General features: G+C 38.2%; 1 protein-coding gene across 4 annotated transcripts in view; it reads left to right on the forward strand.

The window, feature by feature from the left end:
* The window catches only part of ACYP2 (acylphosphatase 2), a 209,442-nt gene that overhangs the window by 78,907 nt on the left and 110,967 nt on the right, over positions 1-19,568 (forward strand). For 3 of the 4 annotated variants that reach the window (XM_041755468.1, XM_041755469.1, XM_041755466.1), the window contains one exon: positions 17,727-17,835. The exons of the other annotated variant lie outside the window; for it this stretch is intronic. In XM_041755468.1, the coding sequence (XP_041611402.1) occupies positions 17,727-17,835 (109 nt within the window). The remainder of the gene's footprint in view (positions 1-17,726; positions 17,836-19,568) is intronic. 4 annotated transcript variants of the gene reach the window in all.

The raw sequence follows: 19,568 nt of genomic DNA on the forward strand, positions 1-19,568 counted from the left end.
ATTACTTAATGCTTTCACATTTTAAAAGTAATACTTTTTGAAAAAAAAAGTAATACTTTTTGCTTATTGTAATAAGTGAAGTAATAAGATGCTGAGAGATAAAAAAGCAAAGCTATTAATCTGCCCCTTCCCCTCTGCTTCCCTCCCCTTGACGGAACCTGTGCCTCTGGCCTCTTGAATACTTTCTGAAGCTTTCTCTTTCATTTAAAAGTATTTAAGCATTTGTAGTATGGGCTTTGCTTGTTTTTGTGAAAATAGAATACTGTTTTAAAAAAAGATTTTATTTATTTATTTGAGAGAGAGAATGAGAGAGTGAGCATGTGCACACGAGCACGAGCGGGGGTGGGGTTGAGGGAGAGGGAATAGCAGACTGCCCTCTGAGTAGGGAGCTGGATATGGGACTAGATCCCAGGACCCTGGGATCGTGACCTGAACCAAAGGCAGACACTTAACTAACTGAGCCACCCAGGAGTCCCATATTGGATTCTTTATGCATATTTTTCTGTAACTAGTTTTTCATTTTATAGACATTCATCAATCAGTAAATTTTTAAAATATTTTTAAATTTCTTTATAATTAAAATTTTAATTTTAAAATTAATTTTTAATTTTTTAATAATTTATTTACATGTAAGTACATACTTGTGTATAAAACTGTAGCCCAACTTGGAAAGTGGGATCTAAAAATTCAGTTTCATAAAATGTACAGTAGCAGTTACTGAAAAACGATAATTTTCAGTAGGATTGCCACAAAACGCCAAAAAGATTATGAGACTTATGTTGTACAGAACTAAGTAGTTCAGTGGATGATAAAGTACCAAATGACTATGAAGTATTGGGAATGGGGGCTGTGAGGGAGGACAGATACTCATGCCTGTCATGATATCCTAATCCATGTTGTAGCAGGTTTTTGATTAATATCCTTAACGTAAATGTAATGATATCATCCATTCTGCCCATTTTTTCTGGTCAACCCCTGCACACTCCGTTTCTTCCTTCCTTTTTTTTCTTTCTTTTTAAAGATTTCATTTATTTATTTGACAGAGAGAAAGAGCACAAGTAGGCAGAGCAGCAGGCAAAGGGAGAGAGAGAAGCAGATTCCCTGATGAGCAGAGAGCCCAATGCAGGGCTTGATCCCAGAACCCTGGGACCATGACCTGAGCTAAAGGCAGACACTTAACCTAAGATTAAGCCACCCAGGTGCCTCCGCTCCCCTGTTCCTTCCTAGTACGACCAGTAATCTAGGATAGCAACTGAGTGGGCTTCCTCCCACATTTGTCTCCATATTCACCCCCCCCCACACACACACACATACACGCTTGGAGGCACATAAAATTTTGGCTTGTGATCAGTATTTGCTTTTTAAAAATGGGACCATAGTATATACACTTCTCTGCATCTCACTTTATGATTCAAAAATATATCCAGGAAACAAATGATCCAATTAGAAAATGAGCAGAAGACATGAATAGACATCCCTCCAAAGAAGACATCTGGATGTACAACAGGCACATGAAAAGATGCTCAACATCACTCATCATCAGGGAAATACAAATCAAAACCACACTGAGATATCACCTCATACCTGTTAGAATGGCTAAAATAAAAAAACACAAGAAATAACTGTTGGCGAGTATGTGGAGAAAAAAGAACCACTGTGCATTGTGGGAATGCTAACTGGTGCAGCCACTGTGGAAGAGATTGCTCAAAAAATTAAAAACAGAACTATCATATGATCCAGTAATTCCACTACGGGATATTTACCCAAAGAAAATAAAAACACTAACTCAAAGAGATATGTGCACCCCTATGTTTATTGCAGCATTATTTACAAATAGCCCGAGTGTCCATCCATAGATGAATGGATAAAGAGAATGTTTTATATATAACACATATAATATATAAATATATATAAAATGGAATATTACTCAGTCATAAAAAAGGATGAAATCTTGCCATTTGCAACAGTATGGCTGGGCCAAGAGAGTGTAATGCTAAGTGAAATTAGAGAAAGGCAAATGCCATATGATTTCATTCGTGTGGAATTTAAGGAACAAAACAACCAAACAAAGAAAAAAGAGACAAACCAAAAACCAGACTCTTAACTGAAGAGAAAAAACAGATGGTTACCAGAGGGGAGGTGGGCGGGGAGATGTATAGAATATATGAAGGGGATTAAGGGTACACTTACCATGATGAACACTAAGTAGTATATAGAGTTGCTGAATCACTATATTGTACACCTGAAACTAATATAACAACTCTGTATATTAATTATACTGAAATGAGAAAACAAAACAAAAATACATCCAGGAAAACCCATCCAAGTCAAATGGTAGAGCTTTAATTCATTCTTTTTAATAGCAGCTTAATATTCCACAGTATTAATGTACCATTATTTATTATCTTATTGCTGATAATTCATTTTGTTTCTCTCTCTTTTTTCTTTTTCTCTCTTTTTTTCTAGTAAGAGCAATGCCATAATGGATATTTTACTGATGATTTTATTTTTGGGAGGTAGATTCCCAGAAGTATGGTTTGTTGGTTGACATGTCTGTGCACTATTAATTTAAAAAATATTTGTCAGACTGCTTTTCAAAACAGCTGTAAACAATTTACATTTTTTTTCCTCTTCATCTTGTGGGCAATTGGTATTATTGTCTCTAATTTTTCTTTTATCTGATTGGGTGTAGAATGATGTATTATTTTTTCACTATAATTTGCATTTCTCTAATTACTGGTTGTTTAGAGCATCTTCATGCTTGTGGCTATGTGGATTTGTTCTCAGGAACTAATTCCCTTTCACATCCTCTCCCCATTTTTCTATGGAGCTGCTTGTCTCTTGCCAATTTTTAAGAGCTCTTTTTATATTGGTAATGATTACTAACTCATTATCTGTTATCTCTTTTGCAAGTATTTTCCCAAATCTATCCTTTGCCTAGTCATTAGTTTTGTTTATTTATGATAGCTTTTGCAACATAAATTGTTTATAATTTTTATAAGCTCAAATATGGTTATCTTTTCTTTCTTGTTAAGAAACAGATTGTAAGTGTTGCTCTAACTTTTTGATGCTTTATTTACTACATTAAGCATTTATTCCATCTGGAAATTGTTTTTTATTTATAATATGGGATTGGGGTCTATTTTGTACCAGATGGATAGCCAGTTGTGCCAGCACTATTATTAAATAATCAATCCTTCCCCATCTAATTGAAAAACATTTTATCATGTATTGAAATATATAAACTGGATTTTATTTCTTGGTTCTCTGTTCCGGTCCCCTACTATATCTGTTTATCTATTCCTAGACTAATACTCCATATGGATTTAATTACAGCAACTTTGTAGGGTATTTCCCTTTACTATTTTTTTCATGGATTTATTTGCTTTCTTGGACATTTATTTTCTCTCTAAACTTTAAGATAAAAAAAAACTTTAAGATACTCATCCGTTTAGTTGGAATTATGTCTGTTTTTAATTTTTATTATTTATTTAAAGATTTATTCATTTATTTATTTGAGAAAGAGAGCACACAGGTGTGTACTTGAGATCCAGCTGTGCTTTAGGCCCTCCACTCAGTGGGGAGTCTGCTTGAGATCCTCTCCCTCTCCCTTTGCCCCTTCTGTTCATGCTGTCTCTGTCTCTCCCTAAAATAAATAAATAAATACTAAAAAAATAAAATAAAATTTTAAAAAACTCCAACAACTTTATTTTTTAGAACAGTTTTAGATTTTCAGAAAAATTGTAAATGAAGATATTACCAAGAGTTTCTATATAGTTCTCACCCACTTTCCCCTATTAACATTTTACATTGGTATGATACATATGTTACAATTCATGAAGCAATATCAATGCATTAGGATTAACTAAAGTTTATAGTTTATTCAGATTTCTTCAGCTTTCACCTTATGTTCCTTTTCTCTTTCAGGAACCCATATTTTACTTGCTATTTAATTCCACACTTTTATGATATTAAGAGAATTGATATTAAGTCTTCCCATCTAAAAATATAGATGTCTTTTCATTTGCTCAGATTTTAAAATTATCCTTCAAAATGGTTCTAGGATTATCATCATATAGATTTTGTGCTTTCTTTGCTGACTTTATTCTTAAGTCTTTGTCTTAGTGTGGGCTGCTCTAACAAAGTCCTATAGACCAAGTGGTTTACAAACAACAGAGATTTATTTCTCATAGTTCTGGAGGCCGGAAGTCTGAGATTAGAGTGCCAGCATGGTCAGGTTCTGGTGAGAGCCCTTTGCTAGGTTGCAGACTACCAACTTCTCATTCTATCCTCATATGGCAGAAGGAAAGCTAGCTAGCTCTCTGGCCTCTTGTTACAAGGGCACTGATCCCATTCATGAGGTCTCAATGCTCATGATCTAGCTACCTTCCAAACACCCCGCGTGCAAATACCATCACACTGAGGATAAGGCATCAATATATGAATTGGGGGGGAGGTGGACACATTCATTCCATAACAATATTTTATCCTCTTTACATGATTGTGTATGGAATATTTTTCCCATTTCTATTTCTGTGTGCTTATGCTAGAATAGGGAAGCCTAATGACTTTTGTATATTTACTATCAAATGTTCTCATTAATTCTGCTAAGTTTTTTTTTGGGGGGGGGTAAACTGTAGTTATTGGATTTTTAAGTACACAAATATATAATTAGCAAAAAATAATGTATCCTTTTTTCATGTTTGTTTCATTTGGCAGATCCATCAAGACAATTTTGAATAATAGGAAAGTGGGGATCCCTGTCTGATTATTATATTTGAAATGGTTTTGTTTCACCAAGTAGACGAGTTTGCTGTTGATTTTCATTAACTATAGTTTATCACATTGAATTTCACTCTTGCATTCCTTGAATTAAACTCTGATTAAGCTCTGATTGCTTAACTGGATGAGCCACCGAGGTGCCCCTGGATTTTATATTTTAAAAGTTTCTTTTGTATCTGTAGTTATATATTTTTTGAAAATTCCTAATCTTATATAATTTTATTGTCTCCTCCATTTTCCTTAATCAGGTTCAGAAGGGATTTATCTATTGGTATGTTTTAAAAAACAGCTTTTAGATTTATTGACCACTTCTTTTTTTTTCTGTTCATTAATTTAAACCTTCATCTTTCTGATTCCCTCTTTATTTCTTTGTTGACCTTTCTCTAAATCTTCAACATGAGTTGTAGTTTCCTTTGATTCTAGTCTTTTTAAGGTAATACTTCCTTTTTAGTATTTTCCTTCATTTGAACTGTTGGTGATGTGTTACTTCAGTTTTTGTTTCTGTCTGCACGTTTTTATTTTACCTTCACTCTTGAAAGAATCTTTGTTGCATACAGAATTCTAACATGGCAGTTATTTTTTTCAGTACCCTGTGGATACCATTACAGTGCCTAGCATCCATTGTTTTGTTGTGAAATTGGCTGCCAGTTTTACACTTTGCTTCTTTAAAGTAATTTCACCATATTTAAAATAGCAACAGTAGTAAAATTGCCAGTTTTTACAGTTTGTGATAATAAATATAACATTAAGCCTGTCAGTTGGTTTAGGTGATTTTTTCCAGTAATACTTGGTTCTCTGGGTACATGATGCGGAGGAGGCATGAAGTGGAAGTTCATCCAGGGCTGGTTGTTGCCATCTACAAGGAGCAGAAGTGAGAGAGCAGGGCTTGAGGGCATTTACAAAAGTGCACATAGAATGGTGAATCTGGGATACCAGTTTGGACAAAATGAGAAACGAGCTGGTAGGAAATTGATGGACAGTGAGGAATGGTTGTCTTATTCAATTGTGGGTCTAAGGAATTGTGACAGCTTTTAGGAGCATTGTTGTGTTGCACGATGGAGTCTGGGAATCAGCAGAATCAGTGCAGAAAGGAAGGGATGGAGTGGGGATGTGAGACATCTCTGATATTTCCTGCCCCACTGTGAGTGAAGTGCGAGTGTAGATGGTCTCTTTCACTGACTTTTTCTGTGCCCAATGGTTCTTTAACTGGACTTCATCTGGGTATTGCTAAGTGGAATTTTCTCCAGCTGTCTGAAAAATTAATGAAATCTTGCACGTTTTGGTGTTGTCATGATTTTTCTTTCTTTACTGCTTCTTATTATGGGATTTTCAAACATATCCGTGAATAGAGAGAATGAGACAACGAACCCTATGTGTCTGTTACCCAGTTTCAGTAACCAAAGCTTGCATTCTTATTCCACACAGTCCTCTACCCTTTCTTTTGCGTTTCTCATTGTTAGAGTATTTAAAGCCAATTTCCTGCATCATATTAGGCACCTGTAAGCTAGGTTGAACAATGTGAAACTGCCAGTGTTCTCAAAACTGCACAAGATGGCAGTTTCACATTGTTCAGTCTACAAGTTTTACTATTTTTCTCTAACAGAAACTCTATATACTATCTGTATATTTTTCTAAACCCACAACAATCTATCTCCAAATGTCAAAGTGCATCCTGTCACCTGTCTGTTGCACCTTCCCTGAGGCTTCTCTTCTTCCCAGGGTAGGCCTGCTGGACAGCTGTCATTCTCATCCTGATGCTCCCCTCTGTCCCTTTCCTGTGGAGTGGGTTCCTGCTTTCTCAATCATATTTTTCATCATCTTTGATGTATTCCTTTTATTTTATTATTTTATTTTATTTTATTTATTTTATTTTATTTTATTTTTATTTATGAGAGAGGCAGAGACATAGGCAGAGGGAGAAGATGTGGGACTTGATCTCAGGACCCTAGGTTCACAACCTGAGTTGAGGTGGATGCTCAACCACTGAGCCACCCATGTGCCCTCCTTTGTTTTGTTGAAGCATAATTCTCCCTAAGCTTCCCTAGGAAAGGTATGTGAGATAAAGAGTTTGTATCCTTGTCTGCCTTCATTTGTCATCATACTTGATTGACTGACCAACTGGGGGGGCTCAGTTGGTCAAGAGCTGACTCTGGATTTCCATTCAGGTCATGATCTCAGGATTGTGAGATCAAGCCCCGCTCTGGGCTCCACGCTCAGGGGGTAGTCTGCTTGAGATTCTCTCTCTTCCTTTCTCTACCCCTCCCTCAGCTCTTTCTCTCTCTCAAATAAGATAAATAAATCAACCTTTAAAAAAGATTCTCTGCACCCAAATCTTTTCCCACTCAGAATTTTAAAGGCATAGCTCCATGACTTTTTGTGCTGCTGTCAAGAGAATTGATGTCATTCTCATATAAAGGAGTGGAAATTATGTATTTATTCAGGAAGCTTTTTATTTTTTTTTATTTTTTAAATTTTTTTATTGATTTATGATAGCAGAGAGAGAGAGAGAGAGAGAGGCAGAGACATAGGCAGAGGGAGAAGCAGGCTCCATGCATCGGGAGCCTGATGTGGGATTCGATCCCGGGTCTCCAGGATCACGCCCTGGGCCAAAGGCAGGCGCCAAACCGCTGCGCCACCCAGGGATCCCCTTCAGGAAGCTTTTTAGATATTCATTGTATCCCTCTTTTTCTGTGTTTCATGATCATCTGCCCTGGTGCTTGTTTTAATTTCACTTTCAATGCTGGCCTCTTGGAGAAGGAGAATTATCTGTCTCCAACAATTTCTTTCCCATTCTCCTCTTGGTTCTCCCCTGTTGAAACTTCCATGCGGGCCTGATTTTAATTTATTTTCTCACCGAGTTTCCAAACCTTTTTCTCTGGAAATTGTCTCACTTTTGTCTTCCAGCTTTCTGATTAATTTAGTTTCTGCTGCTATATTTTGTTTCTGCTTCATAGCACCCTGTTCCTGTTTTCTTTGACTCTCCCTGAGGGTCTCCTGTGTGTGTGTGTGTGTGTGTTTTGTTATCTTCTGCTTTTTGAATTTTTTCCTTCCTCCAAGTTCCTTTCTTTTTTCTTTCACCTTGCCTTGCCTTTCCTTGCTTTTTGTTTCCTTGTTTTACTTCTCTGTTTATTATACTTTCCTTACAATCATGTTTTCAGTAACTTCCTCAGTAATATGGATAGAGCCAAGAATCAACATATTTTTAAGGAAATTTTCCAACTTGTAATTTTAAACTGTTGGCTGGAGGAATGGTGGAGACTTGGGAAGAGTTGGCCTTTTTGTTGGCAAACCTCCAGAATGTTAAATCTGTAAGTCTTGTCTTTTCTTCTTCCTGGTGCCTCCAGATCCCGAGTCTTCTGTGGAGTTGGGAGGTAAGCTGACTTGCTGCTCCTTGTTTTTGGTTCTGCAGGCACTTAGACTGAAGCCTTTTGTTTTTTGTGTACCTACCCTACCTCTGCTTTCCTTCTAATTTATTGAAATATCTTGCTCAGGTTATAGTTCTCTATCACCTGGAACTATTTTCAGCTGCAAGTTGATAGAGAACCAGACTTAGAATGGATAAAAATGAACAGGGGCTCATTTTTCTCAGTAACAAGAAGTCTGAGGTAGATGGTAACTGGCCTTGGTTCAATAACTCAGTGGTATCAGGGTCAGTGTCTCTGTGATTCTCTCAGCCTTCCTTCGTGGTCAAAAAAAAGGGAAAGTGCAGCTGCATAGAATATCCATAATTAAGGCTTAAAGACGGCAAGAAGGGATAATGGTTGTGTTGCTTTTCCCGAACTTGCCCAAACAGACATCTGCAAGTGTTTCATTGGCTCGCATATGGTTATATAAATAGTGCTTGCTACAAAAAAAGACTGGGAAATTGGTTTGGCATATTGATTCTTTGAACAAAATTGGTGTTCTCTTGGCGAGGAAGAAGGGGAGGGTAACGGGCTGTGGTAGTTAGGCAATAAACGTCTGCTACATTTTTTGTCTTTTGATGCTATCATTTTAATGGGGGTGTCAGATAGAAGGAGATAAATGTGCCATGTTTAATTGCACTGTGAAGATTAAGTGAGAAAATCCACATAAAGCACTTAGCACAGAGCCTGGCACAGAGAAAGTAATAAATAAGCATTTGCTATCATTATGTGACCCATGGTGCTCCATCTCAGCACATGTTGCTTTAGTGGCAGTTGGACTGGCCAGGTGGAAATGCCACTAGGCTCTTGGATATATGGGTCATCCCTGCAGAGAAACTGGGCTAGAGAAATAAATTTGGTTGTCATCACTATGTGGATAGTGTTTGAAGTTACGTACATGGATGGGATTATCCAGGGAGAGCTTTTGTGATGACAAGCAAGCAGGAAGCATACATCAGAGAATGTAAATCAAGCTTAAGCAAGATTATGAATTGGGATGTCATTACAAATAAACATATTTAGATTGTGGAGAGTGAATTTATTCCTCTAGCGTCTACTTTGTGCAATATATTGTTTAAAGTACTGAATTATCAAAAAATTAAGTCACAGTTAAGAGAAGTTACAGAAATAGGTGGTAAGGTCAGACTAAATGTGGTATATTTATAGTTGAAGAAATATTGCCTTATTTTCTTCTAGTTATTAAAAACTTTATTATTTACTTATTTGAGAATGTTGTGGCATCAGAAAATCAGAATAAAATTGTTTTTAAAAACATGAGTGTGGTTTTCTTCCTGAGTTAGTGAAATGTGGAATTTAACAGGGACAATCATTTCGAGGTGGCCTGGCTATGACTGTAGCAACTCTGCTCTGTTCTTGCAAAGGAGCCAGCAGCATCCCAAGACTCGCTGCAGATGTGTGTGCTTCTTTCCCCTTCTGTGTTTCATTTTCTCAGAAGGAATGACTGATGGCTTTCTTTTGCAAATTGCACTATATGATCCCAATTGTGGTGGTAAGTTCTGCCAACATTTTTGGATGCGTAGAAACCATTCGAGTCTATTGTTTTAGTAAACCTAATTTTTTTCCTCCCAAAATTCAACAAAAGTATTTTCTATTTCTTGGTAATCATTTACAATTAATGTATAAAGTTAGGATTCTGGGCATAAACTTTTGACTAAATCTATACAAAATATATTTTTCTTAAAAACTAAATGGTAGTTCTGTAAAAAACCAAACCAAACAAAACAAAAAAACAAACAAACCAAACTCTCAAAACACAAACAACTAAAAGCATTTGCATTTGGAGTCATTGAGCCAAATTCTAAAATTAAAATTACATCTTGATTGCTACATATTTTTAAAAACCATATGTCATGTATCTGTACTTTCTGCACTTGAAAGCATCACTGATGGGCTGGGTATGTGCTCCAGAGAGTGATCAAACAATACGTGGTCTGGAGAACTATGTCACAATACAGGGAATGCTTGAAGGCACTGAGGATATTTAGAGTGGAGAAAAGAATACTTTGAGGGAATCATGACAGTTTACGTCAAGTATTTGAGGGGTTAACATACGGAAAAAGATGAATGTTCTCTGTTGTTCCAGAAGATGATAATTTTGACTAAAACCATGGGTGAATTAGTTTATTTCAGTTCACCTTGACCAAGAATTTTCCCATAAAGGCATCTAATACTTCTAATGGAATTTTATCAGTAACTGGGAATGGTATACAGTAGGGATTGACATACTAGATAGCCTTTGGGCCAGATTTGGCCTATTGCTTGTTTTGTAAATAAAGGTTAATTGGAGCACAGCCTGCCCATTCATTCATGTTTTGTCTGCTGTTGATTTTGTGTTACCTTGGCAGAGTTAGCAATTTAAACAGACCTAATGACCACAAAGCCTCAAATATTTGCTCTCTGTCCCTTTAGAGAGTTTGCCAACTTGTGCTGTAGATGTCAGACAAGTTAAGGGTGTTGTAGAAGATCTAATTCATTGGATGCTAAGTTAGCGTAGGTGACCTCATAGGTCCTGTACAACTGATTCTATGGTTTTATACAGAGTTGATAATATACATATACTTAAAATTTGTTCATAGTTTTTTTTTTAAATTTTTATTTATTTATGATAGGCACACAGTGAGAGAGAGAGAGAGAGAGAGAGAGGCAGAGACACAGGCAGAGGGAGAAGCAGGCTCCATGCACCGGGAGCCCGATGTGGGATTCGATCCCGGGTCTCCAGGATCACGCCCGGGGCCAAAGGCAGGCGCCAAACCGCTGCGCCACCCAGGGATCCCTGTTCATAGTTTAAGAGAAGTAAATAGATGTATTCACCAATTCAGTTGTGTATATCTCTTCCAAAGATATTTAGCATGTGTGTGAAATGTGAATTTTAATAGCATTCTGCTTTGACTATGAAATGCCATTGTTTTGAATTTCTAGTTGTTACAGTGGTGGATTGGAATGAAGCAATGGCTTTTGTAAACAATTAGGTAGTGTCTAATTCAAAGTTATTCAAAATTTTTGAAAATAACTTTTCTCTGGCAGACCATTAGTGACATGGATTGCTATGGAACCAGAATTGCTAGCTTTTCCTAACTTTCCATCTGAGAATGGTAAAGCACTTAGCTAACATTTTTATGCCTTATTCATCAATGTTTCTTACACAAATAGATGGGATTATTAAGAAAGTTCCTTTGGATGTTCTGTATGAGTGTGGGTGTAGGTATGTTTTCCATTGCATGTCCTACTGAAATACAGAAGACATGGACATTTTTCAGGACAAAAATTCATTGAGGAGCTGTAATTTTGGAAAAAAAATTTGGTGTGACCTGATTGATATAAATCATTCCAATGGGGAATTAGAAACATAAAAAATATCTAGAGTGGAAGTGGAGTTCTCACATCAGGTTTTAGTCCTCGAATACTAAGTCGTTTATTTTCCTTTGGAATATAACATCTTTATTAAAAACTACTTAAGTTCATGGTTTTTGCTTGCAAGTTTACATTTTAGATATGTGAATTTAGTAAGATAATAATATTTAAGAAATGTGTAATGGCAGCACTAATTTTAAAAATATTAGGTTTTATTTTTAAGAGAAATTTTAGGTGTACAGGGTGGCTCAGCGGTTTGGCGCCTGCCTTTGGCCCAGGGCACGATCCTGGAGTCCCGGGATCAAGTCCTGCGTCAGGCTCCCGGCATGGAGCCTGCTTCTCCCTCAGCCTGTGTCTCTGACTCTCTCTCTCTCTCTCTTTGTGTCTATCATGAATAAATAAATAAATCTTTAAAAAAAAATAAAAAAAAGAAAATAGAGTTCGACACATACCCCCTCACATCCGCTCCCACCCTAACCCCGTCCCATTTCCTTTATATTATGAACATGGTACATTAGTGTAGCACATTTGTTACAATTTTTGAGCCAATCTCGATATATTGTTATTAGTTTATATTGGAGTTCCAGTTTTGTGTTGTATATCTTGTGGGTTTTGACAAATGTATAATGACACATATCCACTATAGTATCATACAGAATAGTTCTGATACCCTAGGAATCCCATGTTCCGCCTGTTTATACTTCTGTCCCTCTCCCTTAGCCCCTGCCAACCAGTCATATTTTTATTCTTTCCATAGTTTTACTTTTTCCATAATATCTTATAACTGGAATCCTATAGTATTCAGCCTTTTCAGATGGGCTTCTTTTATTTAGAAATATGCCTTTAAATTCTTCCATGTTTTTTCATGGATTGAGAGTTCCTCCCTTCCTACTTTTGCAGTGTGTGTGTGTGTGTGTGTTTGTGTGGTTTTGAATTTTTTTTCAAAAAATAGATTTTGGTTAGATGGTACTTGTGTACATTGAATTTTAAAAGTTATAGAAACATGGAGTTTTTAAAACTTTTTAAAATTTTTTAATTTTTATTTTATTTTTAAGATTTTATTTATTTATTCATGAGAGACACACACAGAGAGAGAGAGGCAGAAACGCAGGCAGAGGGAGAAGCAGGCTCCAGGCAGGGAGCCCAATGTGGGACTTGATCCTGGAATCCTGGGATCATGCCCTGAACTAAAGACCCTCAACTGCTGAGCCACCCAGGCGTTCCCAAACTTTGCTTTTTTAGAGCAGTTTTAGGTTTACAATAAAATTGAGAAGAAGGCATAATGATATCCTGGGTATGCCTTCCCCCACACATGCAGAGCTTCCCTCATTATCTGTATCACTCACTAGAATGGCACCCCCCCCCCTTTTATTAACCAAGGGTGACCCTGCACTGACACATTGTAACCACACAAGATCCACAGTTTGCCTTAGGGTTCACTCTTGGTGTTGTATATTTTAAGGTTTGGCTCATTTCTTTTTATTGCTAAATAGTATTCCACTATATGGATGTACCACAGTAAGTTTATCCATTCAGTTATTGAAAGACATCTTGATTGCTTCCATGTTTTGGCAGTTATGACATTAATTACTTTTGAAAATATAAATAAAATAAAAATATACTTAAGTATTTATTATTATATATATTAAAGTTAGCTTGTATATGAAAATGTGAGCATAAAATATTTTTTAAAAGATATCTCAATTTTTCAGCAGCTTGAAACCTAATTCAGTCTACCCACTACAAGATAAATGTGTTGCTTTTGTTTTTAATTTGCAGAAAGTTTACATGGTTGTTGCAAAAATTCAAATGATATAGAATTATATGGGCTAAAAGATGTAGGCCTTGCATGTCTTTCTAAGATCATAGTCTTACACATTTTTTCTTATGTGTATATGTTAAAAATACATATGGTATAATCCTGTTATAAAAAAAAGTACAACTATATATGCCTATGTGGTTACATTTATCTCTTTATCATTTACAAAGATGGGATCATGCTATACCTATTGTTCTGCAACTTTTATACATTTCACAGTACTGTGTATTGTGGATATTTAAAAAAAAGCTATAGTTGACTTACAATGTTACATTAGTTTCAGGTATACATCATAGTGATGTGACAAGTCTATACCTTATGCTGTGCTCACCACAAGTGTGGCTACCATCTGTCACCATACAACACTGTTTAAATACCATGAATATCTTTTCATGGTAGTAAATGTTCTTTTAAATCACTGCAGAGTATTCCACTGTATGGATGAATCATAATTTAATCATTCATCTATTACTGGACATTCATACTCTTGTAATTTTTCGCTATTACGAATCTTATTGCAGGGAGCATCCATATTTACATATATATACATATTTCTTTTTCATTTATTCTATAATTATTTATTTGGCATGTTATGTGTGCCAGGCAGTTCCAGGTAGGGATTCAGCAGTGAGCCAGAGATGATGCTCAATTTCTTGTGTGGGGAGACCCACAATAAACAATAAATAAACGTGATGTTTTCAGATAGTGATAAATGCTGTGAAGGGAGTAGTGGTGGTTTTTCTACTTCAAATGTGGTGGCCGGGGAGGAAGTTTGCATGGAGCTGACATCTGAGCTGAGAGCTGCATGGCGTAGAGGAGGAGATGAGGCTGCCAGTGCATTGAGTCTGGGAGTGTGGCAGGGGCAGGAACAAGCAGCTGTGCATAAGGCAGGGTAGTGGGAGCATCTGCCTGGTATAGGCAATAAGGGTGCATGTGTGTAGGAAACCTGAAAATGAGAAAACTAGGTGAAATCAGCTTACTTTTTATTACCACTCTATGCCAGCAATTTTAACCAATAACATATGGTTCTCCGCCCCCGCCCCACCACAACACTGACATTGTGTGCTTATCCCTATATCTCTATAGTTTTGAAGTATTGAATCCTAGACATGAGTCAAATGAAGGCTGTGTGCATTTTAAATGTAAATCGGTGGTTCACTTTTAATTATAAACATTAAGTATTCTTCAGAGAAATACTGAATATAAAAACAAGGGCTCAAGAATGAGGAAGTTTTGTTCTATGTATTTCTGTAAGTAAACAGTTGTATAGGCTTAGGTAATGTAAGTGAGTCAAGACTATTACAAAAATTAAGAAGTGAAAATTAAGAAATGAAATAAAGTCATCCATAAACTTGCCATTTAAAAATCAATACAAACGGAGGGGTGCCTGGGTGGCTCAGTGGGTTAAGTGTCTGCCTTCAGTGAGGGTCATGATCCCTGGGGTCAGGCTCTCTGCTCAGCAGAATCTACTTCTCCCTCTGCTTCTGCCTTCCCCCCACTCTTTCTCTCTTTCTCTCTCATCTCAATAAAATCTTTAAAAAATTAATACAAACAAATACGGATACTATTTTGTTTCATAATGGAACTATTTCTATTTCTGTTTCTCTTTTGCTGGGGTATTAAAGTCAAGATCTTAGTGATTTTAGAAGATACCCCAAATTAGGAAATTATAAAGCTGTTAGGCTTAGCAGAGTTTACCTAATATTTTAACCCTGTTAAGGTCCTATTGGAACAGGCATCTCAGCCAATCATGTGAAGAAGACATACCTGCGTGGGTGGGAGGCCTCCAAAATAGTCATCAGTCAAGTCTCTTATTGGGTAATGTCTTCTGGGATAATTTTTAATAGTTAAAATAGTCTATCGTGATAATTTTTTATCCAGCAGATATGTAGTATATGTTTTCCCATGCCCCTCTGCTAGGCGCTGAGGGCACAAAGATGATTAAAGGTATCGTGACAAGTCTGGTCTGACTGGGGGAAAAGAGGTGAACAAATGGATTTAGCACAAGGTGGGGCCTGTGAATGGGTGCAGGGTGTGGGGGTAGTGCACAGTGCAAGGGTGCCCTTCCTGCCCTGGGGAGCAGTCCAGGCCATGCCTCTCTTCTGGCCTCTTGTGCCACTGTTTTTCTCATTGGCTTTTAGTCCCTCCACCACAACATGCTCTTCTACCCTTAGGACTTTTGCAGAAGCTGCTCTCTCTGCCTGGAATTTTGATCTCCAAGCCTCTCTGATTATTCCCCACCCAGCCTGTTAGGTTTAACAGCCCATGTTCTGCTTCTTCATGACACTTACTACAGCTGTTAGGAAGAATTACTTGCTTACTATCCCCCACCTCCACCCCCAGAGAACGCTTGCAGCTGTAAGTAACAGGAAGCCTGATAAACAAGTGGCTCGAACTAACAGGGGTTGAAGGAGGCTGGAGGTCAGGGGACGTGGGAGGTGGTTGTCTTATCCATGTCAGGTCTGTGGTGTGCAGGATTCGCTGGCTCTTTTCCCTCCTGGTTGTAAAATGACCTTACTCACATCCAAGGCTGAAGGAAGGCATCGCCCTGGGTCTATCCTTTTTCTTTGCCTCGGAAGCAGACTTTCCGAGAAGCCTGCAGCACACTTTCATGTGTGTGCCGTTGCCATCTGTAGTTGTGATCAGTTCTTCCAGCAACTGATATGGAAGGTAAGTGTTTTGTGTTCTTTTATGAGCTGGTCAATCTGGTGCAGCCACAATAGGAGACAGAGACACGGAAGGAAAAAAGTTTATTATACTTAGAACTCCTAGAGACAGAGGGTATGGCCTGCCATGCAGGGCCACAGGGAAATCAGGGATCCCCAGGGTGGTCAGGAGGGAGCAAAGGGAAGGTTAAGCCAGAGCCCATGTTAGGGTTTCCGAGGGAAAGGCAAGACAGGGCACGGTGGACAGTTTAGGATCGCATAGTTTGAGTCATTCCAGAGGGCTTTGGGTTTTGGTTGCCTGGTACCTGGCCCTGGGATGTTTAGGGAGAAGAATATTGCCTCCTGGGATGCGGGGTGTGATAGAGGAGGTGTGAGGCTCTGGATTGCTTAGTTTGCATATTAAAGGTGTATTGAGTGCTGAACTCTGCTATCTCTAAGAATCTAGTCCCCAAGAGAGTCAGGTTCCATGGGTCTCCCCTCGCCCCACTACACTGGCTAGAAGGTTTTTTAAGATGTCAAAACAATATACAGAAAGTAAAAGAAATAATACGATGAGAGAATAGGGATAATTAAGACGTGTTGGGTTCCCTGTTCATGTCCATCCCACCCTCCGAGACTCGTTACAAGAAGGAATTGTGTGTCCTGTCCTTTCTTGAACTCCCAATGTCGAGCACAGTACCTGACACACCGACTGGTGACATGTATGTCAGGAAAAGGAGGTAGAATAAGGACGTCCCAGGGAATATTCAGTACAAAGGCATTGAGCTGAAAGAGCCTCCTTTGTGTCTTTGGGGACAAGTGACGGGAGCAAGGCAGGTGACAAGGACAGTCTGAAATTGAGGCTAGAAAAGTAGGGTGGGGTCAAACCGTGAAGAGCCTCGAATGTCAGGGTAATTCATCCGTTCCCTGTATTAGCACTGGGGAGTCACAGAAGAGTCTCAGGCAAGGGAGTGGCAGTAGGATTTATGGGTTAGGAGATTGTGTTGGTGGTGAGGTGTAGGAACTGGGGGCAGAGCGATTGGAGTCAGGGGGGCTGATCAACATCTGACTCTAGGGTAGAGTCAGAATAATTTGGGGGAATTTGGAGAGCATCATTTTGAAGTCCTCTGCTAAAATAGTAATCCTCCAATTTTGACCCTGGACCTGTAGCATCAGCAGGACGTGGCAACTTGTTAGAAATGGAAATTCATGGGACGCTTTGGTGGCTCAGTGGTTGAGCATCATCCGTAGGCCCAGGGCGTGATCCTGGGTCCCAGGATTGAGTCCCACATCAGGCTCCCTACAGGGAGCCTGCTTCTCCCTCTGCCTGTGTCTCTGCTTCTCTGTGTCTCTCATGAATAAATAAATAAAATCTTAAAAAAAAAAAAAAAAAGAAATGGAACTTCAGGGGCCCCTACTGAATCAGAATCCCTGCGGTGGGCTTAACAGTCTGTTGTGACAAGCCCTTCAGGGGACTCTGAAGCACTAAAGCTTGAGAACTACCTAGAGCAGTAGATATTTGAGGTGAAGAGCTTAGTCATCTGGTCTTATGCAACCAACCTGCATGTAGAAGCACCTGTGCAGCTTTAATATATATATATTTTATGTCAGGTTGGGCCCTAGGTCAGGGCCTCACATCAGATCAATTAAATAAAAATCTCTGGGGGTGGGAACCAGACACCAATTTATCTCTGTTCCTCCCAGAGAATTCCAGTGTGCAGCCAGGGCTGAGAACTACCCATCTTGCGTAGCCTTTAATGATGAGAAAACTCAGGACTTCCAGACCTTGCTCAAGGTCATACAGCAAGTTCAAGTAAGAGTGATTCTTTTTCTTTTTCCTTTTTCTTTTCTTTTCTTTTCTTTTCTTTTCTTTTCTTTTCTTTTCTTTTCTTTTCTTTTCTTTTCTTTTCTTTTCTTTTCTTTTCTTTTCTTTTCTTTTCTTTCTCTCCTTTTCCCTTTCCCTTTCCCTTTCCCTTTTTCCTTTCCTTTCCTTTCCTTTCCTTTTCTTTTCTCTTTCCTTTCTTTTCCTTCTTCCCTCCCTCTCTCTTGATTTTTCTTTCTTTTTGAAAGAGAGCATGTGTGTGCAAGGGTGGGAGGGGCAAAAGGAGAAAGAGAGACTCTTCAGTAGGCTTCACACACACTGCAGAGCCCAACTGGAGGCTGGATCTCACAATCCTGAGACCATGACCCGAGCCGAAATCAAGAGATAGATGCTTAACCATGCTTAACCTGAGCTGCCCAGGTGCTGTAAGAGTTCATTTTTTAAGCTGTCTTCTCTGTGCTATAGTGAACACTATCCCCACTTTATATTGTTTTAAAAGATTTTATTTGTTAGAGAGTGAGAGAGCAAGCAAGGGGAGCTGCAGAGGGAGAGGGTGAAGCAGGCACCCCACTGAGCAGGGAGCTCAGTGCAGGGCTATAACCCAGGACCCCCCTCCCCCCCCCCATCATGACCTGAGCCGAAGCCAGATGCTTAACTGCCTGAGTCACTCAGGTGTCCCATTCTCACTTTTTAATAAATTGCTTTTACAGACTGGTTTTTAAATCATTCACAATGACAAAACTGACAAATTATTAGAGGGGAAAAATAGGTTACAGGCAGGATTATAAACCTTTACTTTCTCCTTTTAGTTAACATTACTTCACACTTGAGAAAGTTACCCTTTTTGTAAAGATTTTGTAAAAATATTTTTTCAGTGTTAATGAAAACTAGCGTATAGATAACATACGGGTAAATAGTGCTTTGTCATTTGTGTGTTTAATGAGAACCTGTTTTCAAACTCTAGGTGGAGCTCTTTGGTTTATATGTTCATTATTCTATTTATAATTTTGAGAGTCTGTTTAAAAAAATTTGGGATTTTTGTTAAAAAGACATTTAAAAATTTATAAGTATTTTTAACATTTCTAATTCTCCTTTTCTTGTTTTAGAGCCATATTGATAAAAACTTCTATTTTTGTTTCATTGCTTGATGAAAGAATCCAAATCCAGGCCTCAAAAGAGTCCTTTTCAAATCCATCTTAAATCCGTACTGTTATCTCCTGATGTTTAATGAATAGGATGTTTCCTATGGTTTTTGTTTCTGATAAGTCTCAGTGTTGAATTTACATAAGACGGGATGCCTTTTGTTGGTGGAGAAAGACTTTGTGGAGAACGCAGTTGTTGCTATAGTAATTTCTTCAGCTGTTTTTACCCCATTGTGTACAAAGGAGTATTAACAGCTACCTTCCTGTAGCAAAAATGAGCTATTTTCCTGCCACTTCTTTTTTTCTTCCTTGTTTACGAGCTCAGCATTCTCCCTTCTACTGAGAGTGCACTTGAAGCAAAATTCCCAGGATAGGCGGCATGTTATTTTTGGATGGCATAACTCAGTGGTTGTGGTTCCTGGACCAGCAGAATCACCACTGGTAACACCTGGAGGTTTGTTAGAAATGCCTATTCTGGGATCCCAACCCAGACCTACTGAACCAGAAACCCTGGGGTAGGGTCTCGCAATCGGTGTTGAGCCTCTGGTTTAAGCTGTTTTGAAAGGAGGTAAATCTCCTATT

This window comes from Vulpes lagopus, chromosome 5, assembly GCF_018345385.1.
Source record: "Vulpes lagopus strain Blue_001 chromosome 5, ASM1834538v1, whole genome shotgun sequence".
NCBI classification, from domain to species: Eukaryota; Metazoa; Chordata; class Mammalia; order Carnivora; family Canidae; genus Vulpes; species Vulpes lagopus.